General features: G+C 32.7%; 2 protein-coding genes across 3 annotated transcripts in view; one reads left to right on the plus strand and one right to left on the minus strand.

Moving 5' to 3' along the window:
* On the minus strand, positions 1-25,854 carry LOC113402370 (ceramide synthase 5). 2 transcript variants are annotated; one of them, XM_026642600.2, is made up of 9 exons: positions 25,481-25,854; positions 24,595-24,715; positions 24,078-24,098; positions 3,620-3,841; positions 3,198-3,419; positions 2,898-3,016; positions 2,096-2,240; positions 1,587-1,678; positions 5-1,098 (listed from the first exon to the last, which is right to left on the minus strand). In XM_026642600.2, the coding sequence occupies exons 1-9, from the start codon at positions 25,657-25,659 to the stop codon at positions 1,089-1,091; spliced, it is 1,131 nt and encodes a 376-aa protein (XP_026498385.1). In that variant the 5' UTR covers positions 25,660-25,854; the 3' UTR covers positions 5-1,088. The 2 variants fall into 2 exon arrangements, with proteins under 2 accessions (XP_026498386.1, XP_026498385.1); XM_026642601.2 differs by lacking the exon at positions 24,078-24,098 and having other exon boundaries at positions 1-1,098; positions 25,481-25,678.
* Positions 1-26,649, plus strand: part of LOC113402369 (RNA-binding protein 12) — a 188,265-nt gene that overhangs the window by 50,270 nt on the left and 111,346 nt on the right. The gene's annotated exons all lie outside the window — the stretch shown is intronic.

The following is a 26,649-nucleotide window of genomic DNA, read 5'->3' on the forward strand; positions in this document are numbered from 1 at the left end:
AATTTGTAAAAGCGTGAATTTTTTTTTTTTTTGGTGACGGTAACATGAGTAAATTTGTTTTAACCGTTAACACTCAATTTAAATATTAAACATTGGAAGAATCTACTTTATATCTGTAACATAATTAAATAACGTGATAAAGTTATACGTACTTTTAATATTTAACATTTTCATTATTTAAATCTTATTTCAATATGATTGTTTTGTGCTATTAGGAAAAGGAATTATAGTACATTTCAATGGCAGAAGGACTATAGATGAACAAACCTTAGATTTACATTTTCCATGCGATTTGTTAATAGCTCCGCTTTTTTGTACACTATAATCAGTTCTTGATTAATATATCTTTATTTTAAATACAACACTGTTGCACATAGCATATAAATAATATTCCTTAGCCTCGATAACTTCTTCGCCGACATTTTTGTACGAATCCATTATAAATACTCAATCAAATCAAATGTCAATTCAAGATCAAATTGCTTAGTTATTTTTAATCCTTCTGCCATTGGAATAGCCTACAGAAACAACTATTTACTAAAAGTTTTTTAAATTAACTTAACCGACGGTGGTCCCACGTCGTTTTTTACGAAAACCTGAGCCCACATAAAATAAATGCAAAAAGCGAAGGAACATTAATTTTAATTATCTAAATATATAACGAAAAAAAAAAAACACTTTTTGGCGTATTAATTTTAGATTAACGACTAACCTACGATTTGGAATTTTGACTCGGAAACTTTGGTACAGACAACAAAAAATCCCATCAACAAAGACAGGATTAATATAGTTTATAAAAGAAAAAATATGCTAATTAAAATTCCGTATTAAATAATACTAAAAAAAATAAAACTATACTTATAAAAACAATCTTAAAAATAAAAACAAAAAGACAGTGTAACATGGCAACACTGACTTCACTTAGTGTTGCTTGGGACAAATTAATAGCATATTCTGTGTTTTTCGTCTAAGCTGGGTTATTTTAGTGTAAATCATAGCGCTTGTGATATTATTCGATATATTAAAATGTATTTACGTTCTCCACACCGCTGATGTCCGATTAGATGCTGATATAAAAATGCTGACCCCTATGTACTCCTGAAAATATACAAATAGTTTTATTTTAGTTAAGAAATAATTAATTATCGTTAATCATTTTTAATAATAATATTTTATAAAATAATACATATATATAATTGAAAACTTATAATATAACTTAAATACGACACAAATGAGATTACATTTGTTAAGTATATTTTATTAAAATGCCGATAATTTAGGGGGAATGTCGCGTCTCCCTGAGTAAATAGATCTTTAAAACTAAATGGCAAGATTTGCGCCCATATATGACATAGTTATTTACAAGTCTTACTTCCTGTTTCTGAAACGTTAATCAAAATCAAATTATCTAATTTACTTTATAATCTGTATTGTCATTGTTCAATGGCAAGATGACGCAATAGACGACCATTGAATTTTGAAAGATTTTCTCGGATTAGTAAATTTGACCTTAATCACTGTTTCAGAAACTGTAGAGTGCCACTAAAAAATATTATCAAATATATAATCTGTGGGATTTTACTCACTTTTTGCTATTGTATCTGTTAGGCGTGCTGTGATTGGACTGATGAGAACTGTCGCTAACGTCTGAGCTAGAACTTCTGATATCGCCTTCTATCTGAAACGAAAACTATTCATTGAACAATCCATGTTAAAAAAGTTACCTTTAGTACATTGTATAATGAAAGAAATTTATAAACAATCCTCAGACATAAAACTTAAAAAAAATATACGATGACGAAAACATAGGTTTGTTTTAAATAAGTTTAAAACAAAAGAAAAACGATATGTTTTCAATATTTTCTAATCATTTAAAACAGCTCAGTATTTAATAGAATATAATTGGCGTCGATATTCATTTATTACTTTCGACTGATTATCATTAATTTATGGATGAAGATAATCATCTTTGGTCAAAAAAGTTGGTTTAAAAAATTCCCATATGTTTCTAAGCTCTTATACTAAAATGCTTAAAGAAACGGTATTTGTTTACATGAAACTTTTCTTTTTAATTTTGAAAATGTCTCAAACTTACCTTTCCTGCATTGATTGCTTTATAAGCGACCTGCAATATCAGCCAAGTCCACACCAAATGGAGGACCAATAACAAACAGAGCAGGGAATTGAAGAAGTAGTACGCAGGGAACATTGGCAACAGCATCGGTGCTCGTATTGACGTACTGAAAACAAACGTAAAAGCTTTAGACCAATGGCAGAATCGGGCGAAAGTTTGAATAAATATTCGACCAATAGGTAGTGCAGTTTAACTTTTTGGCAAAATGTTGTCCAATACAATATGTAGGTTTCCTCGCGATAAAAGAATAACTCACTCTCTCCCAGGCTTGATGAAAGATCATAAACATACCTACATAACATGACAAAACTTTTATTGCCATGGATTTGCATAATATTTACGAATACTATGTCTGTAATAGTTATTTGTGGTTTTCAGGTCTGACAGTGTTTTTTCTTTCAGTGTTTTACTCCACCGTACGAATCCGACGGCGGTTGTATGACAAAAAACCAAAAAAAAACAAGCTGTTAAAAGTGGTTTGTTTTTTCAAAATTTAAATTCGTAGAAGGGCTTAGCCATTTCAAAAAAATTGATGCCAAAATTTGAGTTAAAAAAAAATTGAAGACGTTTTTGCCATTCCTTTGATATATCTTAATTATCGGAAATAATGCCTTACTTCTTGGTTAAATACATATACATTATACATATATCATAAATATTAACACTACTTGTTCATGTGATGTTAATATAAAATCAAATGAAATGTGCATTTCTACCAACTAGTTAGTCTCTACGACGAATATTCACTGATTCAAGAACAAACCTCCAAATAATGTAGAACGGATATATTCCCAATCTCGTGACGATCCAGAGTATTGTAAAAACTGTAAATATGGCGTCACATAGCTTCTGATAATTCGCGTATTTCGACGCCTTCGCAGCCTGAAACATACCAATATAAATACACCTTCACATACCGTTTGTAAATGCTTAATAATTATCTGTACAGATGAGGTTTGTTCTTATAAAACCAAAGGCATTTAAAATTGTAGAAGTAGGTCACACTAAAAAACTGTTATAATTTAATGTATTTAAAAATATATATCTACACCAATGATTTTACCTCTAAGAATATTTCAGCACAATCGTGAAGCAGTAGCACCAGCGTCCCGATACGATACAGGTTGCAGACCCAGCTAAAGGACAGCAACGCAATGGTCGCGAGGTGGTGCACAAACATCTGCCAGAAATCTTTGCGTCTCACGTCCGAGAACTGGGACAGCGTCAGCGACCAGTAGAACGCTGCTGATATCATGTAATACCACCACACGTCGCTAGTTAGACCCTGAAAAAGTTAAGAAATTTAATTAAATTCATATTTCGCCGGCTTTCACTGTTGGTAACACTGAATTAATTGAGAATTATTAAATGATGTCATTAAACTAAATACCGGTAACATATCTTTGTTCAAATAAATTATTTATATCAGAAGGTATTATTGAATATATCGCATTTAGTAAAAAATTGATAAATTTCTACACCAACCTGATGAGGATACCCAATGTAGCACTGATCGATATCCCAGAGCCACTCCTTGTCCGACAAGATAAAGAACCCGTAGGAGAAGTTAAAAATATAGAAGCTACACCTCCACGCATTCTCGCAAAATTTGACGAGCGTCGAGGGTTTGTCCTGACTACGACGGAGACGCCACCACCTCTCCACCTGCCGTTCAGATAAGTCCAACTGTTTCGCTAAGGCGCATATCTGAAATTAACATTTTCGTTTTGGATGCTTATTATAAACTATTAGAACAAACATCTACGCTCTGAGTGAGTCTTTATTTTACACAAAAAAGCAAAAAAATACTGAATTTATAATGGCATTGAATACGTGCAAAAAAGAAAAAAATGATTAAAACAATTAGAATTCAATTTAAGACGAATAATAATCTTACGCTAAGAACACCACAATTTGAAGTTGGAGGGATAGAATTGTAGCCGAACAGTTGCCACTTTTTAGATGGCGCGTTGAGCAATTTAAATTTTCTTCATAACAGTTTTTGGTGCACCACCACAACATGAGATGATGAGAGATTGGCGTAATGCGCACCCTGCTTGTTAATAACTCAATATTATCTTTAAAATTAAAATGCTTATCAAGGACAATGTCAAGATACTTAATTTTTTCTATAGGAGTTATGGACATTGACAGCTTGAGTTGTTTTTATTGGAACAAGAATGAAGCTTGAGCATTACCGAAATTTTTGGTTGTGAGAACTATCATCATCATCATGTCAGCAATAAAGTTCAATCAGACAATCACCAATGCGATTATAGAATATTTACTGCATTTGGGGCATAATGAGACCTGGGCTCTGCAATTCTGTTTTGATGATTGATAGTTCGGATCTTCTCACTAATATTTTGTTGAGCTTATTGAGGACGAGTGAGCGAATGAGTGTGCCAGGTGTTAAGTATCCCATGTGTTAAGCCAGAGAATAAGCTATATCCATTCCTAATCAGTTATTTATATAGTCTATATTCATTGAAGCCCAGGCAAAAAAATCACTCTAGCAAACGGAATGATTAATATCTTTCCGTCCTATATCGTTCATGTCATGAATTGCAAGTTAAAAATTTATATATACGTTGGAAATACTGTTATCATACATTGTGAAAAGTCCTCACCGATCTAATTTATGCAAGTTCGAAGTTCGCAATAAAAGGTTTTTTGATTTTTTAACGAACGCTTAGTTTAATAACAAAAATAGCATAGGCAAAAATGTAGATCATCTTCATTATCATCTACAAAAGTGCTTCTTACACTTTTTACCCTAAGATTCACAATTTCTGAGAGTGAAAAGACGGTTCTAAAATTCGTCACCCCACCTATGAGGCAGTATACTCGTTTATCCCGGCAGACTTACACCACAGTCTATTTTACTGAAATTTGATGGGATGTGAGCTCTTCTGAGGTTTTTTTCTCCACATTCATTGCCCATTCGCTATTACTCATCACATAAATTTCCCATGTCGTATCCCTAATTAGATAGAAGTACGAATTCCTGCTATCGAGTAGGTGCATCGTTTTATCTGATAATAAAACGTTATCAATACCAATACCAATACCGTTTAAAACCAAATAGTATAGTTAATTATTGTTTGCCAATTTAATATTACTTTAGAAGATAGATTTTACAAGATTTAATAAAATATTAGGTAAGTGTTTGTGAATTACAATAATCATTTCTAAAGTAAATTTAGACATGATTGACGCTAAGTACAAGAAAATAGGTTAAAATTGGGATGTTATTGGTTCACTTAAAGCGTTCGGAAACCAAATAAAATATTTATGGGGTTTTTTGACCATAGAGCTAATATTATCACTTCCTAAAGCTTATCATTAGTGGCATAACACTAAGATGGATACCTTATCTATAACTATTACAAACAGATGCCGATTTAAACATTTTGTTTTATGTAGAACTTAGCATATAATTATGACACAAAACTTAATTTTTTGGGAAAATTATTAAATCAAAACAAATGCCTACAAAGTTCCAAGTAGAGGACCGTTAGGCAAAAAAGTGCGTTGTATCAGAACCGTTTGAAACTACACCGATTTTGATGTTCTTTTTTGAAGTGACAAGTTCTTATGGAAAGGGAAACCGCTTCGTTATTTCCCTCCTTTCAGGCAATAATGATACTAATAATGTAATGAATATATTCAAGAATTGTAACTAAGAATAAAATATATTTTATAATCAATTAAAGATTTTATTAATAAATAACCTTTCCTCACATTTTCATATATAATATACATAAAATTTAAGTAATGACCTAAGCTTTTCTATAGTTGAACATTTTCAATATTATTTAGTTCAACTTAGATTAGTTTAAGTTATCACTTCTGTTGGGCGTCCCGAGACGCACACTGTTTTTTAATATCATTTATTAAATAACCAAACAATTATATTTTAAAAATTGACGGATATTTAATTTTAAATAAAACGTTCTGATTTTTCGTACGGGATTATAACTTTATTCGAGGATAACGAGGAGTATGATCGAGTCGGCTGAATGTTCTAAAAAACGTAGAATGGTCCTCTAAGCTCAGTCCGACTAGCGGACTTTTCGTTTACCATTTTTTTGCATTGGGGCAAAGGCTAGTTACGCAATAAAACAATATTTCAAATACCATTGAAATGGCAAAGCTTGCAATAAAATAATATACCTAAAAACAAAAAACACTTTTATGTACTTAAAAATGAAATAGCCATCGCGAAGTTCATTAGCAACTGAGAAAAACGTAAAGCGTTTGAATTACAGGTGCTTACGAAACTGGGTCGCTTATACTCAAGGTCTGATGTAGGCGATAATTGGATGCTCAATGGACGCTCATTGTGCTGAAAGACTCCAACTGCTAAAATATTCGCCTTTGGAAATTGTATTTCAGACCAAATTGACTTACTTAGAAAACCATTTTCTATTGCATAAAGCAATATATACAAATATTATACAGTTGAAGTATTTGTTTGTTTGAATGCGCAAATATCTGAATCTACCAGACCGATTTATGAAAATATTTTTGCGTTAGATAGTGCATTTATTGAGAAAGGTTTTAGATTATAGCTTATTGCAAGGACAAGAATAAAGAAAGGTTAAATAATATAACAACACGCAACTACAGACAGGGGCAGAGCAGTTACATTTAGTACATGTGACACGGTACGAAGCATTTAGTTAAATATAAAAAATCTTTGCTAAGAACGGAGTCTTCATGTGTCACAACTCAAAGATTCTTATCTTCATAATCTGTCCTGGTTTTATACCGAGACAGATTAAGAAGATATCTATAATGTATAAATAGGCAATCCTCTTTTGTTTATCAACCTTCGCTTGAAAACTATCAACCTTCGCTTGAAAACTATCAATTAATATTTTTGAAACTAAGGATAGGAAAAAATGTTCAAAACATGCAAATTCATAAACCAATTCCTTGAATATAAAATAAGACTCTGCGTTTAATTTACGATCATGCATAAGTTATCATTATACTAATCATATTCTAAATACGTTATTAATTACTAAAACAATAATTTTCATAGATAATGTAAAAATGTCGTATCTTGGATATCGTAACGCCTGAGCGAATTGACCGATTTAGGCCATATTTACACGCTATATTTGTTATGTAGGCGAAGTTGAAGAGCCGACTTGTTCCAATGGTTAGAACGTTTTACTTGATGCGGGCCAGGACAGACTTTGTACAAGCCTGTCTGGTTAGGCACCACCTGATTTGGTTTTGTTCCACTTTGAAGAATTTGTGAATGTAACAAGTACGAGGGACCCCATTTTATTCCCAAGTAATTGACGGTTGTCTATGGGCAGTGGTAGCCACTTCCAATCAAGTGGCCTATTTGCTAGTCTGCCTTCCTATAAAAAATTAAACTTAACCGAACATTGCGCGATCAAATCCGAACAAGCACCAATGAGTTTTCATGTGTAAAATTTGAGTAATAAGTTCAAAGAAATCTGAACATGAATCCGATCAAAATATTCACCCCAAGAAGAGTCCTAGCGGTTGGACATTTACACATATTTTTTGTCATAATGCCCAGTTTGGTTCATAGTTCCCATAGAATCCAATGTTCATACATCCAAATAATGGCATTAGGCATTGTGGTCTAGTTATTAATTTATATAGACATATTGTTATGTTATCGTGATGTGGTTAATTTAGTAAAAATGATATAAAGTCGGATCACTTATTATAAGTAGGAATAAACGCCGATCTAACGAGCAAAAGGAAGAGAATTTGAACCGACCCGCAGAGTTACCGCACTGCGGTTAAGTACGCGTATCTTTAAATTGTGTACATCAAAGTCGATTTTTACGTCTGTCCGGTTGTCCGTTTACCTCTTATTAAAACATGATATAATTTAATAATATTTTGTCGTAATCAAGGTATTTTCTTCTGGAATGTTTTATGAAATGTGTGATATTGTTGGATTTTTATGATTTCTTATCAAATCGTTAAATGTGCTTCAGAGCGCTCGCAATGTGCAGACTCAATTATAAAACACATCAAATTGATGTAGTCCCAATTCTGTGCCGTAGCTCTTAAAAAATCCCATATAGAATAGTCGGCTTATGACAAAAAATGGCAATTCAATTTAATTATACGTAATTGTAATTTATAAATACTTATCAAAATAAATATCATATTTATTTTAGGTCTCTAAGATAAAATAGGGTTTAACCGGTTCGCACGGTTTCATCCACGTGATGAGCGTCACCACTTTGGGTAGTAACAAGATATTATAATTTATTTTTTAATAAATGATCTTTCTAATCTATAAAGATTTCACCTTTAAATAATAATATAGATTTATTATGTACATCTGTACAAAGTCGGATGAAGCAGTTAGTTCTTATAATAAACAAGTTTAACGATTTTCACCACAAGAAATGTCTGAAAAGATTTCTTAAAATGCCAATTATTAATTCGTGGAATTCTTAAGTGTTCCAGATGTTTTAGTAAACGACATAAAATCCCCCTAAATCCTGCGCTTGTTAAAACGAAACAAGTAATTCAGCAATTACACAAGTACATACTATAAATGTCATTATCAAATTGACATTTATTACCACAGATTAAATGAGTTTGATATGACTTTAATATATCACTTGTAATTAAAGGATTTTCGTAAGACTTACAAATACTGATCCATTTCGGTGTACTTTATCTAATTAAATCGAACGTTGTTAATTAAATAAATTCCGTGTTAATAATGGTATCTCAATATAAAGAAATGCAATATAATATATTTTTCTCCTATAAATTAGAATTGTTCATAATTATAATTTAATTATGAGCCGAGATGGCCCAGTGCATCTTAACCGATGATTTCGGGTTCAAACCCAGACAGGCACCACTGAATTTTCATGTGCTTAATTTGTGTTTATAATTCATCTCGTGCTCGGCGGTGAAGGAAAAATATATTAAGGAAACCTGCATGTGTCTAATTTCAACGAAATTCTGCCAAATGTGTATTCCACCAACCTGCATTGCAGCAGCGTGGTGGAATATGCTCCAAAAACCTTCTCCTTACAGGGAGAGGAGCCTTAGCCCAGCAGTGGGAAATTTACAGGCTGTTAATGTATAATTTCAATATTAAAATAATTAATAGGCTTACCTTACTAAGGGTGCCAAGTCTATTAACAAATTGTCAGTTTGTTACAATCGAATCGAAACTTGATCGTTGCCGTTCAATCGTGTATACTATATTCCAACGATAACAGGAGAAAAGACAAATAAACATTTGACAGCAAATTGACGCGATATCATTGGTCAAGAGCTTGATAAATCTATGATATTTACTATGGATTTCCAAAAAAATTACTTTTTGAACGTCGGCGACTCGACGAAACTGTTACCGGTAATTTGGAGGTAAAATTAAAGTGGATATAAGTAGTTAAATGTAATAGTGTTGTATTATAAATAAATATATATTAATCAAGAGCTATAAGTAGTACTCGATATAGCTGAGTTATTAGCGAATCACATGAAATACGTAAATCTAAGGTTTGTTTATCTTATTTCCTGCTTCCATTGGAATAGGCTATACATATTATTCAAATGCAACGATCCAGTCGAGGTTCGGTAAAAGTTGGATCGGATTATAATTGGCTTCGTCTATACCAGTAGTTCCCAAACTTATTTTTCTCGTGGACGTGGCATGTGTCCGTAACCACAGTTTTAGAGAAACACTAAAATATGAACTAAATTTAAAGTTGTTTAATATTGGTGCTTTTAATTCTATCCTTAGTAATCCTACGAGTATTTCATCAATTACAATCTATGAATTTGTTAGTGATTCTCTCAAACTGAAGAAGAAAAAAAAAAAAATTAAAATAAAAAGGTAGGTACCTTTCGCATCAAGTATTTATAGTGGTGATCAAATTCATGTCTGAACAAGCATTAAGCATTGACGGGCGGATAGCGCTTTGCAAGTCTGTACACGAAATTGTACGTAATATCGAATACGCAAGTTTGGACAAGTAACAGTCGCTTGCCTTATTAAAATATTATCTGCTTAGTTAGGTACTTAAAACAATGTAGGTAGGCCCTTATAAAAACTATGCTTACATTTTTGCTCTTTACTATCAAAAGCAGATAAATTTTCGTGGACCCTCATTAACATCTTATGGACCCCCATTTTTTATTCACGCCTACGTAGACCCCCAGCAAGTCTCCCGTGGGCCCCTGGGGTTCCACCTGGACCACTTTGGGAATCACTGATCTATACAAATGCTGTGGACCTCAGTTACGATTAAGCTGAAGCTAAATTTTGTGAAGAATATTCGAAATTGGATCGAAAACATATTACCGTTATAAATTAGTAGAATTGGCCCCAGCGTGTAATGCCTTTCGTATGAACTTCGACAACTTTTTGATGACTTCCGTGGTCGAGTAGTGTGTACACCGGTTTTCATGGGTACGCCACTCCGAGGTCCCGGGTTCGATTCCCGGCCGAGTCGATGTAGAAAAAGTTCATTAGTTTTCTCTGTTGACTTGGGTCTGGGTGTTTGTGGTACCGTCGTTACTTCTGATTTTCCATAACACAAGTGCTTTAGCTACTTACATTGGGATCAGAGTAATGTATGTGATGTTATCCAATATTTATATTATAAGAGCCGACTTTTTTTTTAAACTGCTATCAGCGACACGTCTATTTTATTGTAAAACGACCGGCATTACCAGATCTTTATACATATAATAATATTGGAGTGTCTGTTTGTTATATGAACATAGCCGCTTTTAATTAAATACATATGTATGTATACACGGTACATATACCAACATATTTTTTTTTTAAATTTTTGTCTGTCTGTTTGCTCCGGCTAATCTCTGGAACGGCTGGACGGAGATTGACGATCTTTCACTGGCAGAAAGCTGATGTAATAAGGAGTAGGTAACTTAGGCTACAACAATAACTTTTTTGTTAAATACAAACGCGCACGAAGTCGCGGGCTCAGCTAGTTTATCATAAAATTGTACAAAATTAAACAAGTCAAGTTATGTAGGTATATGATACCACATGTAAATTAAGAGGTATGTGTCGTTCACAATCAAAAGCAAGTTAACATCGACTTCGTAAACGTGTTACATACTTTTCAACTACATATAACCACAGCCAATAAATGTTACTAAGCATTGTAAAAAACAATTAAAAAGAAGTAGCAGGATTGTATATGTCTAAATCTCATTGACTTTGATTAATTATCATTATCATAACATAGTATAAAACGAAGTCGCTTACCGCAGCCCGTCTGTTCCTGTGTATGCTTAGATCTTTAAAATTACACAACGGATTTTGACGCGGCTTATTTTAATAGATAGAGTGATGAGGAAGGTTTATATGTATATACATGCATAATATTGTAGAGAAACACTAATCATTTTAGAGGTTTCTAATGTTATGTTCAATTTTTGCGCTTACATTGCAAACGCTGGCTGAACCCTGCAAGATAGATCAAAATTAAGATATTACAGATTTAAAACGCAGGACGACATAACAGTTTGTATTGTCTATTGCCTGAAAAATTGTTGTGTTATGAAGAGATACTGTAGTATATTTAGTATCAGCTGACCCGTGCGAAGACGGGGCGGGTCGCTAGAATAAATATTTGACAGTCCGCCAGAAAGGTACGTTAGTCTACGAAGAATTCTGCAAAAATAATTAGTGTTTAATGAATCAGTTATCGCCCGCGGTTTCGCTTGCGTTTTAGATGTTGTTGGTAGGGTGTTAGGCATCAAAAGTAGACTATGTCTATGTTGGCCGTAAAAGAGTAACAAACAGACAGAGTTGCTTTCGCGTTCATAACATTAGTATAGATAAACAGTAAAAAAAAATCGAAACACTCGGCCTTTGGAGTAGTAGTGCAAGAAGCTTCATTAAAAGTATAACACCTCGCCTCATTGCCTCCACTGGTGACAGGAGGGCTGGTTCGTATTTTGCCCAGAGGATCGGTATTGCGATACAAGGGGGAAACTCTACTAGCATACTTGCCACAATTCCACACGGTCAACATTGATACAGTAATTATTTTTAATTCATATTTGTATAATTAAAGGACTTAACGTTAATAATTCTTATTAAACAGTAAAATAAGACTTAATAACTCATAAGTGATAAACAATACAATATAAGGCGTATAATATTGACTACTATCGGAATCATTGTAGTCCGTAGTGCAGATTGGAACTAGGATGCAAATTGCTAAACATGAGGCGAGCGTTGAATCACCAAGCAATTATTTCGTTTTTCCTCTTCGCTATAGTTCGACGATACAATGTTACTCGCCAATCACCGTAAAATATTTTGAACATGCTAATTGTTTTAAGTTTAACTATTACCGACTAGAATTAATCTTTACAATTGTTGAAAAGAGAAGGACGAAAATACTAGAATATATATTAGTCTTTACAGTTGTTGAAAAGAGAAGGACGAAAAATTGGTTGGAAATTCAGCGAGCCTAGGACCTAGACTAGCCACTGATCGAGAACCGACGTATTTTGTTGAATTAAAATAAAAGCGAAGTTCGAAATAGCATCGAAGTTTATCCATCTTTTCTACTCTACACAGTTCAGTCTTGATGTAATTATCGGTATATTGGTAAAGAAACAATTTGAGACAAATTGGGAATATCGTCGTTGTTAATTTGTTTCAAAATGATACTTGTTTTTTTGACTGTATCGTTAGCCAGACTGACAAACGGACCACCTGATGGTAAGCGGCCACCACTACTTATAGGCATTGGCGCCGAAAGAAATTTTAGCCATTCCTTACATCACCAAGGCGCCACTAACTTTGGGAACAGAGATGTTATGTCCCTTGTAGTTACACCAGTTTATGTACCCTTCGGTAGAATATCTGATGAGCCCAAAGCCCTACCACCAAGTGTTTACTTTATAGTTCTACTTATTGTCCCAACGTACTGCGCTGCGCTATCTTGTTCAAACCTTTCTGTCTGTCAACAGTTTTTTTTTTATTCATACTTTCGCATACGTGTAAAATAACTTAGACTTTCAATCGTCACGCCACGCTTAGTTACGTCTTTTTTGTTAAATATTTTAACGTTAAATTTTATAACGAAACAAAAGTGATACTTAAATATCCAAGGAAATCATCAGAAAATTTGTAATTATAATGATTTTTACGTGATATATGTCAAAGCTGAATCACGCTATCAATATTTTCTTTGAAAATTACTACAAATACATTAAACTGCTTGTATTGAGAAGAGCTCCTAGCTGTTTATGCTACACAGATTTCTTTCGATCTGTTTGTACCTGTTAGCCCCATTGGCTATTGATATTCAATCCTGATATTGAGATCCAATATTGTCTCAGAATACCCTTGTCCTATTTCTTTTTACTAATATTTCTTAATAATTCTTATATAAATATGATTAATTACAATGTTATGTTTTGTTAAAAAATACTTTGTAATAGTTTAACATTTTTTTAAAACTAAACGTGTCTTGAGATTATTTAAATACTTTCGTTGCTATAATGTTGTTCGTAATAGTGACATTAAGTAAGTTATCTTTTACAAATAAAACGAAGGTTTACAAAGACGATAGTTATGTATTAATCATCATCATCCGTATTAATAATCAACATAATTAACAGATTATGATTCTTGCACATAATGTTTTTAGCTTAGTCATAGTGTTTTATGCCGATCAAGTCCCTTACTCCATAGTGACAAGTCCACGGCAAACTATGGGATCTAAGATATAGATCTTTTCTGACGTTAATTGGCACTGGCTCATTCACCCTTTCAACCGGAACAACTGCAAGATATTTACCGTACAATTATTACAACGTGATGTTTATAATTATATCATTCAAATAGATCTTAATTTAACACAACGTAATTGAACCAAGGCCGTCCTAGATTAAACAGTATGATCATTCGCAGATTATGCATTATCTTTTACTTCAGATACAAACTATATATATGTATATATGTTCATAACACATTAAATATTTAAATAAGCCATTTGTTAACACTGTAAGTTTTACAACTAGGGGATCAATATTTCAAATTACCATCTTTATTATTTATACGGGTAGTAAATTTTGCATAATTATTACTTCTAAAGTCGTCCTGTCGACGTACGGCGGTGCAGTGCATAAATGGAAGTTTTACGTTCACGAAGAATAATTGATAACATGAACGTGGAAAACTGAGGGTGACAGTCTATGACTAATATTATATACTTAGTTAAGTTGACTGGCAGTTAAGTGGCCACCACTGTCCATAGACGTTGGTATTGTGAGAAATATTAATCATTCTTCGCATCACCAACGCGCCAACCTTGATATCAAATAAGTTATGTTATTTATGTCTGCAGTCAGACTATAACTAGTCTCACATCCTTAAAATGGAATACAATATTAAATCTAGCCAGACGAGCTAGCTCTACATAGTCTTTGATTCTACACTCCATCTCTTTTCAGCCCAGTCGGATTGCTGGACTAAAAATGATTGAGTGATCGAATGAATTTGTGTTTGCGTACACTGTTGTGAACTATATTTCCTGATCGTATATACACGTGCCCTATCCGTGTAAATGTGTCACGCACACCATTAGAATGGCTTTTCATTCAATACTATAAACAAAGCTTCTACGTTAAGTAAATTTGGAATTCGAATTTCGAAAGAAGTAAAATTTTAAAAATAAGTAAGCGCGTATATATATATAAATTAGATATGTATTCTGCCAAGCGTGATAGCAAATATTTAAATAAACTACTTATTAATAAATTTACTAGTACATTTTTAAAATCATTTTATGATTTTTAAAAACTGCGTCGACTGCAGGTAATATTTAATTCAGTTCATTCATATCAAATGCGGCAAATACTTTTCAAACTAATATTACGATTCGTTCAAAACATATATTCGATGAAATATTTTAAAAAATAATTAAAGTGCCTACGACTGACACGATAAATGATAATTATTACAACTTTTAATAAAAAACCAAACAATTCGAATTAAGAATCTCAATTCAAAATTAAAACTTTTTTTTTTCAGTTTTGCCGTCAACTGCTGGACGAAAACGCCAAAACATAGAATGCCAACCATCCCGATGTTGGGCAACCCGCATCCTTCCCGTACCTGTCACCTTTAAATCGTGGTTATAAAAGCGTTACAAGTTATAACTGATTATCAAAAATCTACCATCTGTTTGGAACCTTTCTTCGGGGTCAAAAGCATGAACGGTACCACGCATGCTGTTTGGTGGATACCTCAAGATGTTTTAAAGACGCTGAATACGGGATGAATTACAAACACAAATTAATTACAAGAAATTTCAAAGCTCGTCCGCGTTTTATCTCGCTTAGATATAAATTATCTTAACATTAATAATATACAACAATTTCGAATCAATAAAATCTTATCATAATTTTTATATTTCGAGTACTATAATTTAATGTTTTATCTCTGAAAGACGAAAAGATTCAATGACTATATATGCAGTTATCATAATGCATGGCATCTGAATTGAAACTAACGATAAAAATGAATCATTACTATACTGACTTATCTAAAGTGGACTTATAATACCATAATGAGTATTCAGTTCATCGTAGCATTACCGAAGCTATTAAGCCTACGGAAAAATAATTTATGGTCATGAAAACAGACCTTTAAAATTAAATTTTGAGATAAGTTTCGGAGTGTTTATTCGATAAGCTAAGAGCAAGAAAAATCATCCGTACTTACGTATGAAGTAACAAATCATCCTTAATCGAAGTTGTTGCACTTTAAATTTTACACAAAAGTTTGCCCTTAATATTTTCTGCTAGGATTAAAGTTAACCCAGTGAGGGCGACTAGCTGTACTAGTAGAGATATTTTGGTAAAAAACAAATGAAATCGAAACTATCCGTTAAATAGAATCATAACCAGTCAATCATGCAAGGTCGGAAAGTGATATGACTATAATAAAATAGATATACAAAATCGTTTGTCCTGACTGACTGACCTGTGACTACACGAATACTAACATTATAAAATAAACCTATGTTTTGAATTTTAGTTTTCTAGACAAATTTTAGCTGTGCTTTGATAATAATCAGTCAGGGTGTTTCCAGGTCTATTATGCAAAAACGTACATATACAAACGGTCGGCCTATATACAGGTGTTCCAGATAAAAAAACCGGTCAAGTACGACCCGGATTCGCTTTAAGGGGGGTGATTATTATGCTGATACGCATCATGTCTCTCCAGGTATTCAAAGACTTATGTTTTTAATTTAGTTTTTCCTCCATAATTAATGAGTTATTTTTAAGTAGCCGCCGATATAAAATATACATATAAAATTTTTGAAATTTCTCATGATGGGCCAGTTTGTTTTATATACGCTCGAATTTATAAAATAAATTACGAAATCAGAATTTGTATCATTACGCACTATTTACGCCCGTAATTAGGTAACCTTACTTAAGACTTTATATGAATATCAAAATTATTTTTTTTCGTTCAGTATCTTCAGATAACAGGCAATGGTTTAAGATTTCCGGAACAAAAAAAAAACGAACAATAACTACAAATACGAAAACTAATTGCAAACTACTAAGAAATAAATGTAAATAAAAAAAAAATCAGAACATTAAAAAACAAAAAAAAAAAACATTTAATAATCTACAAGGAAGCACGACTAAAACAAAACAAAACAAAATCTTTATATACTCACAGTAAATGATCGAGGCGACAACAAATAGGCCAATGAATAGTAGCCCACATACTTTTTGTAAGTAACTCCAATTATCTTACAGTAGATATGTGTGCTCTACAATTGCCACAATCATATCCAATAGCTTTAATGGTGTCTTCATGAAAACAATTGACTTTTCAACTCATTACCTTTCATTGAATTCCTATGGCGTCGATGTATTTACGAACGATTCTATTGAGGTTTTCATATTTGTAACGTCATTGCTAGAAAATATTTCGAGATATGAAAGAAAGTCGATATGGCCCAGTGGTTAGAATATTCGGCACCGTAGCCTCTTTTTGTGAGACCGACATGGTCCAGAAGGTTTCAAAGGAGCGGGAACGGGAAAAGGCCGACCCTACTGGATGGAAACGACGAAGATGTCGCACTTCCACAGCCACATTTCCTGGAGATTCAAAAATAGAGCGTAACCCTGGGGCTGTGGATGCGCTTCTTTTTCATATGACCCTGAGGAGGTCGGTAACCGGGATGGCCTCGTACTGCCGCACGTACTACTGAGAAGTACGGCATGTGGAAAGGGAATTCAAGCAACGAGTGGAGCACAGCATGGGAAGGGTCACGAGTACGGGTGAAGGAACCTTACGATACAACCGACACGTTCCCGCAGCGTCTCCGATCCGTGCCGAAGACGGCCATTACTGTGGCTTTAGTGGCTAAGAATCCCAAATAACCTTTGTAATAATCCCGGTTTAACCTTGGTATGTTTTCGACTTGCTTTCTAAACCAAATCTAATATTACAGTATATATCTCTTACTAATATTATAAAGGCGAAAATTTGTATGTATGGATGTTTGTTAGTCTTTCACGCAAAAATGAATGAATGGATTTTAATAAAACCTTTGTTAGAACTAGTATAAGCTAATCAATATAAATTGTCGTAGTTGTCTACGTGACTCACTAGTTGGAGCCAGTGTCTATGTCGTTTTATTGACTTTTCTGTTCGGTCGTATTACACTACATTATTCACTCTCTCTTGTGTCAGCTGTTATCATGTGCTGCCTGGATTACTAAATAAATCGCAGTATACTAATATGATCCTGACTTATTTTCGCCTAATCCCATCAACTTTACATTGAAATATATTTATACATCACAGTAACACATAGGCTATAATTTATAAAGATATTGTGTGAATACTACTTGACAATCAACCCTTAAAACGCGAATGGTTCCAATTTATTTGCCTTTTTTTTGATAATCTATATATAAATGGGCAATGACAAGTCGGTTTAGTAACTCTTTCTACTCTTTATGTAAACCTTCTTTTCTTTTGACATTCATTTTGGAAAAAAAAATTCATTGACAATAGACAAGCTTTAGTGTTATCATTAAAAACATTTTGGAACCAGAACGTTATTTAGTAACGCTCATGTTAACAGAAGTTAATAGCTTCCATTAACTGGTTGAATTTCGACGAATGGACGAACATTATGAACGATAGTAAACACTACGTGTGAATTAAATTTTGAAGTCGAACGTCGAAATTACAATTTGTTACATTCCTCTACGTTATGGTATACTCCATAATTTGATTAAGGCACGATAGCAAATGGTACTAAATGAACTAATTTGTCAGGACTCAAAATTCACTATTTTTGGCATTTAATTAATTCACTATTTCTTTCCGATCATTAAATATAACACTGCCTAACTTTAGCGTAGAGATAATTATAACACAATTTCATACTTCAGATTGTGAATGCACAATAACTAAACTAATATGATATGACTAAAGAACTCGATATCCTTTTTTGTCCAACGTGCAAGAGACGTACGGCAATATTGAAGAACCCAGAATATTACTATATCTTTGTAAACTTCAAACCTGGCTTCAAACCTGGCTGGCCAGGTTTAAATATATATAAATAACACAGATTTAGCAGATCAAGTGTCAATATTTTTTATTATGTCAAAACGTGAAAATTATAGATAATACAGACAAAATTAGGCAAAGGAATCATGGTTCTGTCACGTCTTTTTACTGCGGTTTGAAAATACTGGCAATATTTAAAAAATAAACTGTTCCCTTTGTATTAAAAAGAATATTTATAAGATTACATCACCTACATGGGTCGTTATTCCTCCTTATTGTTTTTTAATTATTAGCACACAGTCTTCAATATTCAAAACTAGTTGTACCAATTAATACAACCTCCATGGTAATAAACACACATCAGCGAACAAAGATGTAAATATTATCACAATGTTTAAATTCAAAACAAGGAAGCGCGCTGATAATGACCCAATTTCAGTTGAAATAAATAACAAAAGCCAAACAATATATTTCATTAACAGAAGAATAAATAACGTTATATATTTAAGAAATATTTTAAATTTTTAGTCACAAAAATAAATATGTTATTTAAGTCAAATTCGTCTGTCGACGGTGATTTGGGAATTCCAGTCATTCAAAATAATTGTTATTGACGGTGTCTGCTAAATCACTACATGTTTTAAAATAAAGACGAAAGACCCACCAACAACTATGAAAAAGTTAAACATACTTGGGGGGCTTTGTATAACGCCTTATGGATAGATAGCACCCACTCATCAGATATTCTAGCAACACTTAATATTTTTGTGTTCAAGGATGAGTGAGCCAGTGTAACTAAAAGCACCAGAGACACAACATCTTAGTTCCGGAGTATGATGTTGCATTGGCAATGTAAGGAATGGTTAATATTTCTTACAGCGCCAACATCTATGGGCGGTGATGACTTCTTACCATCAGATGGTCCATTTACCCGTTCATATCATTAAAAAAAATGTATGTCATGATTTGATCATCCCTGGTTTCATCACCCAAGTTTGAAGGGTTACATTCGTATGTGCCGAAAACTATGTAAAGCTATTGGTCTTGCGCCTGATTACTCTTTGGACATGTTAAATTGCCATCCTATTGTTTCATAAGAGTGAAGAATACCGAAAGAACCAATATCTGCGCTAACATTTGTGCATTAAAATATCCCTGCCGTGTCTGTCTATCTGTCTGTATGCGATAAACTCAAAAACTACCAAACGGATGCCAGACGGAACGGATTATTATACGGTTTTCACCACAGAACGGAGTGATTCACGAGGAAGGTTTAGGTGTATAATAATTGTATTGTTTTGTGTAAATTGGCTGAAACATGACGATAATTGTTGAATATGTCGGAAAAAACATACCGTCTGAGGAGCTTTACGAATAGGAGGCTCATCTGATTAGTGATTACCACCGCCCATGGACATCTGCAACATCGGCGGGCAAGCAGTTGCGTTGTCGACCTTTAACCATTAAGGAAGGAGTATGCTCTTTTCTTCAAGGTCCCCAAGTGGTATCGGTTCGGAAAAACCGCCGGAGAAAGCTGGTTCCACAGAGTGGTTGTGCGAGACAGAAAATGTCTTAAAAATCGCGTGGCGTGGATTATCGGAGCTTTACTGTGTTAATATAATATACGAGTATATATTGTGTGTCTTGTGTGCCGCGTAAACCAATCGAGTATTTCGACATAAACGGTTTATATAGCTATATTAAACCCGTGCGATGCCGGGACGGATAGCAAGTGACTAATTACGAAGTGGTGACTAATTATATACTAAATAAAAATTAATGTAAAAGGACATTTTTCATAGATACACTAGTAAATGTCTTCCATATTCGTATAACGTCAAATTTATTACTTGTATGTCAATTATGGGCACAATATTAAAGAGATTTACAACAAATCAGCATCAAAATGGCTCTGACCTTTTCTGTATCAATGACCACTTACAGTTTAAACGATATAAGAAATGTCAAACGTATCTTACATCGCCAATGCGCCACTAACCTTGGGAGCTAAGGTGTTATGTCCCTTGTGCCTGTAGTTACATTGGCTCATACTTGAAGCTGGAACACTAAGTATTGCTGTTTAGGGTTAGAATATATGATGAGTCGGTGGTACCAGAGGGGCTTGCACGAAGCACAAAGCCCTACTACCAAGCGATATTATTTATGATCGTCATAAAAATAACTCCTATTAAAAACAAAAGATTACAAAAACCGATTTTCAAAAATTGGAACACAAGATCTTTTTTTTATTACGTCAAATGCGTTAATTAAAAAATGAGTTACATAGACAATTTATTACGTTAAACGTCTTTCGTTTAATAACATTTAATAGCTATACTAACGATAAACCCAGAATGTTACGACGTAGTTTCTCTTAGTGAGTTTAATAAAAATCACATATATTTAAATGAAGCACTTATTAATGTTTGGTAGGGGAACCGATTGAATTTGAAAAGAGTACGTAATATATAAAGGGATTATGACGTATGACAAGAACTGCGGGCGTGTGCGCGAGTTTGTGCGTACGCGCGTGCAAATATGTTTTTTCTTAATAAACACAACTTCGCTATATATATTTAATTATGTAATAATATAGTAAAGGATATTATTTTTTTTACATTGATGATCAATTCATTAGACACCATATTTATTTTTAATTTATTAGTGGCACAGACATAAATTTTAAGTGTTTAAAATTTAATATACAAGATATTAAACTTTTAACTGAATTTTTTAGCAGAAATGGCGTAGTTTATAAAAAAAACAAGCGATGAATACCCTAAGTCTTTATCTTAAGGGGTATTGTTTGAGTAAACGGGAACACCTTCATAATATACAATATAAAGGAATCTTCAAACTCGAATTACAATCGGCCCAACTATCAAGTAACATACACAAAAACATGATGTTAATCAGTAATCGATATATAAACCTATAAATAGCTCGGAGGTTTATTTTTATCATAATCAGTATGACATTTCAGCTGCGTCTTCACTCAAGGAAAATCGATAATTCTTATATCAACAAATTATTCTTTAATTACGATTCAACATTTTTTAAAATGTCTCAAAATTCTCAATAAGAACTATATCTATATTATAAATGTAAAAGTAGCTGTCTGTCTGTTTGTCTGTTGCTCTTTCAAGGCCAAACCACTGAACCAAAATAGACGAAGTTTGGTATGAAGCAAGCTTGAAGCCCAAGGATTTTTTTACAATCAATGACCAAATTAGTAGATGAAAAAAAACGTGTAAATAAAATTCCTTGATTTTCATACTAAATAATAATGTAATTGTATTAACGTGGAGTAATTCTCAGCCTGTACATCGGCATTGCTTACACTCCCGTGCCTAGAAAAGGCATTAAGGTTGGGGGGGGGGGGCATAGCATATTACTCTGCATAGGCTCATTAAAATCAGACCACATACTATGTGACCGCTTCACATTTCTCTATCTCGCTTGGATTCAATGAAATAGGCCGTGACATTCTGCCATAAGCATTTTGATATTTAAATGTAAGATATGATATATATATATATACGTACGTAGCATTTAAAATTGTAACTTTAGAAAACCATAGAGAGACTTAAGACTTTCGTTATCAATTTTATAAAAGTTGAATTCGTTTATAAATCCATATGCTATGGGAGTATGCATGTGCTAAGCATACTGATTTTATATACATACAATACAGCGATTAGCCCCTGCCTCGTATGGGTACCACTAATGCACCATGCACACGAAGACCGCCTATATTTTGACGTTACATTCAAACTTCCAACACCACGACTTCGAAGTTTACGAAATAATTTATCCCCTGCACAATCACCATCCGTAGTTGGTTGAATTGTACAGGACCTTAATACTCGTATTCAAGAATTCAAATTCTTGAATATAGTAATCGGACACCAGTACATAGCCATAAAGGATATCTTTTTTAAAAAATTGACATGAAATTTTGCACCAAATTATTTACCGAGTAAACTTTATTGATTTACACACGCACGCCATAGAAGATCTCAAGCGGCACGATTATATCCCTCTTTATCAACATGTCATATATACGTTAGCTAATTAGCACAAAGTAATCATTAATTATCTACTTTCCTCGATAATTCATCTCTCATAGGTGGAAGCAGAAAAAGAGTCGACAGATATGGTTCCCGAGATGAGCGCGAACTTAAAAACACGCGTCAGCAGACTACAATCTATACTAATATGGTAAATTCGAATGTAACTCTGACTGTCTGTCTATCTGTTACTCTTTCACTGAATCGAATTTGATAAAATTTGATATGAATCAAGCTTAAACTCTAAGAATGGATAAAGTACTAAAACGACCCTTAAAACGACGGCTAGACGAAAACGAGCGACGATTAGATTGTAAGATATAGACCAAAATTTAACGCGCTGTGTTGTTTTTTTTTTTAATTAAATACAATACTTTGTACGTCATTAATAAAGGAATTGTTATGCTGAAACATTTTACAAAATAAAGCTACGTTTTATACCAAAATTTATATAACTAATTTATATCAAGTTTACAGAGCTGAAGAACCAAGCATAATGAAAGCGAAACTCATGTGAAATCAACTGTGAAGCTATGGCTATATGCAACTAAGTGACTACAATATTTCTAATTATAAATAGTAAAAAATTAACGCTCCAGTTTCTTTTCGAGAGCCGAGTTGGCTCAGTGGTTTAGGTATGACTTAACTGAAATTGAGATTGCGGGTTCAAACTAGACAATCATTACTTAATTGTCATGTGTTTAATTGGTGTTCAGTGAACGAAAGCATGGTGAAATACTTTGCATCGTGAAATTTTACGGCATGTGTATCCACCAACCAGTATCAAAGAAGCATGATGAAATATTATCCAAGCATTCACCTCAAAATGAGTGGACGCCATTGTCCAGACCATCTGTTACTTTTTTTTATTACTGACGTAAATTCGATTCCATAAGCGTTATTTAATTGTCAATGCAATTATGGTATTTATAAAAAGATTTCTTTTTTACTATATTTGTTGATCAAATATTGAATGTATCACTTTACGATAAGCAATCTACATATTTTCATCGAATTTGGATTTATTTACATTCCATTTTTAAAATACTATCAATCGTTCTTAATCGCGATCGACGTAAATTACAACAATATATTATGAAAATTCAAATATCTTTTCATTCGCGCCAATTCTGTTTGAATGAAATGATGAATAATAGAATAATTATATTATTATATTATAAAATATAAATATAGGTAAGTGAATGGATATTGTTTTAAACTATTTCAAACTATTTGTGCATATTTTATTAGAAGCATAATCTACTTGAGCTATGTAAAACAGTGCAACATTTACCTTATCCTTGCTCAAAAACAACTGAAAAAAAGGAGGCACAGTTAGAGGATTAACTAGCGGAAAATTTTTTAACACATTCATTAAAAAATCACACACTTTTTTGTGCAACATCGAATTGATTTGACACAAAATAAAAGTGTATTAAATATTTATTTTGACATTGCTTAGTTCCAGAAACAAAGTTATTTCTTTTATAACTTTTATTATCTATGCCTAAATACACACACACAACAATACATGCACATACAAATAAATTTACGATACACTCACAAGCACACACTGATATATTTATCATTTAATTAAATGTAATTAGCTAAAGAAACTCTATATGATGATTCAATGAAATAAATTGGAAGACAATATTATCTTTGAGTCAAAAATATATTTATTGAACATTTATTAAAAAAAATACCAATATTTTTTCTTTATAAAATTTAACCTGGTTGTATTTTAATTATACTCGATATATTACTGGTTATTAATAAATTGTATTAAATATCATGGAGACATAACTTACTTGTTTGTGCTTAATTTTTGAACAATTGATATAAGCTGCTTCTAACGTTGGATTGCTTGGTGCTTTCTTTGATCTTGTGTTCTTAATACCTAATGACTTTCCAAACGGTGCATACCAGTACCTGTAAAAAAATCAAATTATTAATCTGTGCTGAATTTATCATAATGTTTTTGCATCTATTAGCAGAATTAAGCAACAAAAAGTAATTATTTTTTATTTCATGTGCGAACTTAGCATAGAACTAGATTTACTCTTCCACAATATTTTGTTCACATTGTGCTTCTATCTGTGTTTTTGTAATAACAATGAAATAGTACTTATTTTAATTAAAATAAGATTCTCAAGTTGTATGTAGTTGAATACAAAATTTTATTTATGTTCTGAAATATGTTACATTGTTAACAAAAAAAGTTATTCAATTATATCAGTACAAAACATTGTAGAACAATGAAATTTCATTTATATTCAGGATTGTTCTGATAATATTAACATTTTATCAACAAACAATAGTCGACTTTGTAAAGGATACCATAGAATTATAATGAAACCTCTTTGTAAGATGGAGTCTTTCAAGCTATTTAAACTTTTCATAAATAAATTGAATAAGTATTTTGCATTATCAAAAACATTAATAATATGTACTGAATCAAAAATTATTTTATATCACAGAATTGCTATTAATAATATATAGTAATATCTGTAATTTAATAAACCATGAGTGGATACTTGGATTTGTAGTACATAAATAAAGATGAGATTACTATAACACAATATCATCAAGTATACCAAGCTAGCTGATAAAAAATGAGTCACAGAGCGTAACTATATAGGTGATAATCTGCAGTGACCTAGATGATATCGAACTTTGATTTAAAAGTTAACTCACTTTTCCAATGCATGCCGTATCACTATAAGCACAAGAGCCAAAGGTATGGGATACAGAAGATGTCTATAGTCAGAATAAACCACTGCTTTATCTGGTTCAGGAGTTATATCTTCCCAAGTTGTATTCGGCGGCAGCCACAAATCTTCATCCCAAAATTTATCCAGCAACGCACGTAACATTGTCAACACTAAACTTATAATATTTCACTATATTTTTAAGTCATAAACTCACTGTCATATAATTATAAAATAAATAAAAAATTACGCCATAAATACACCCAACCGAGATCGAAGTCAAATATAACGTCAAACACTTTAGACAACGACTTCGACACTCCGACTCCGACTGACTTTTCTGACAGTCGACAGAGATTTGTAAACTGTTTTTGTGTTGTACCTTTTTTTATGCAGTGACTTTTCATGCGTTATTTTATAAGGCACGTACACATATCCGAAATAAATTTAAAATTAGTAACTGAATCAATAATACAACGAAACATATTCTAAAAAAAAAGCTAATATAATTATTTAATAGTTATACTGTTAATATTCATACTTTCGATAGTATTTAAAAATAGGAAAAACTGTTAACTATGTTACCGTTTATATGTTGGCTAGGTTACTTCAGAAGACAATTGATGATGGAGATCATTGATCTATTTGTGGCTAAGGTGTGAATTTCGCTCTTGTAGTTAATCCATTAAAATCTCAGACAGTAATAATGAATGGCAGCTGTTGCATACTTTTTTATCTCACACTAACTAGATATATACACTCAAGAATTTTGGTATACATTTTAGTAGTGAATTGTCAGGGCTCAAGAATAACAATGAAATAATCAATAAGGTTCACTCACAAAAACTTTCAATACTAAATTTCTTTTTAAAACATATGTTGTTGACTACAATTGGAATCTCCGACTTTAGGATTATGGTGTTATCTATTATTCTAATAGGTACAGTCTATATCCCTCCCTTTGAGGCGAAGGTTTGCAGATCATTTCACCACGCTTCTCCGTTCGAGTTGGTGGAGACACACGTGGGTCTAATTCATTAATAATTAGACTCATTATCCCAATGTTACTGAATAAATTATTTCTAACATTGAGAAGTTAAAAAAATTATTTATTCGTTTCAGTTTCAGTTCAACCATCAAGTAACTAACTTCTAG

This window comes from Vanessa tameamea, chromosome 21 (assembly GCF_037043105.1).
Source record: "Vanessa tameamea isolate UH-Manoa-2023 chromosome 21, ilVanTame1 primary haplotype, whole genome shotgun sequence".
Taxonomy (NCBI): Eukaryota; Metazoa; Arthropoda; class Insecta; order Lepidoptera; family Nymphalidae; genus Vanessa; species Vanessa tameamea.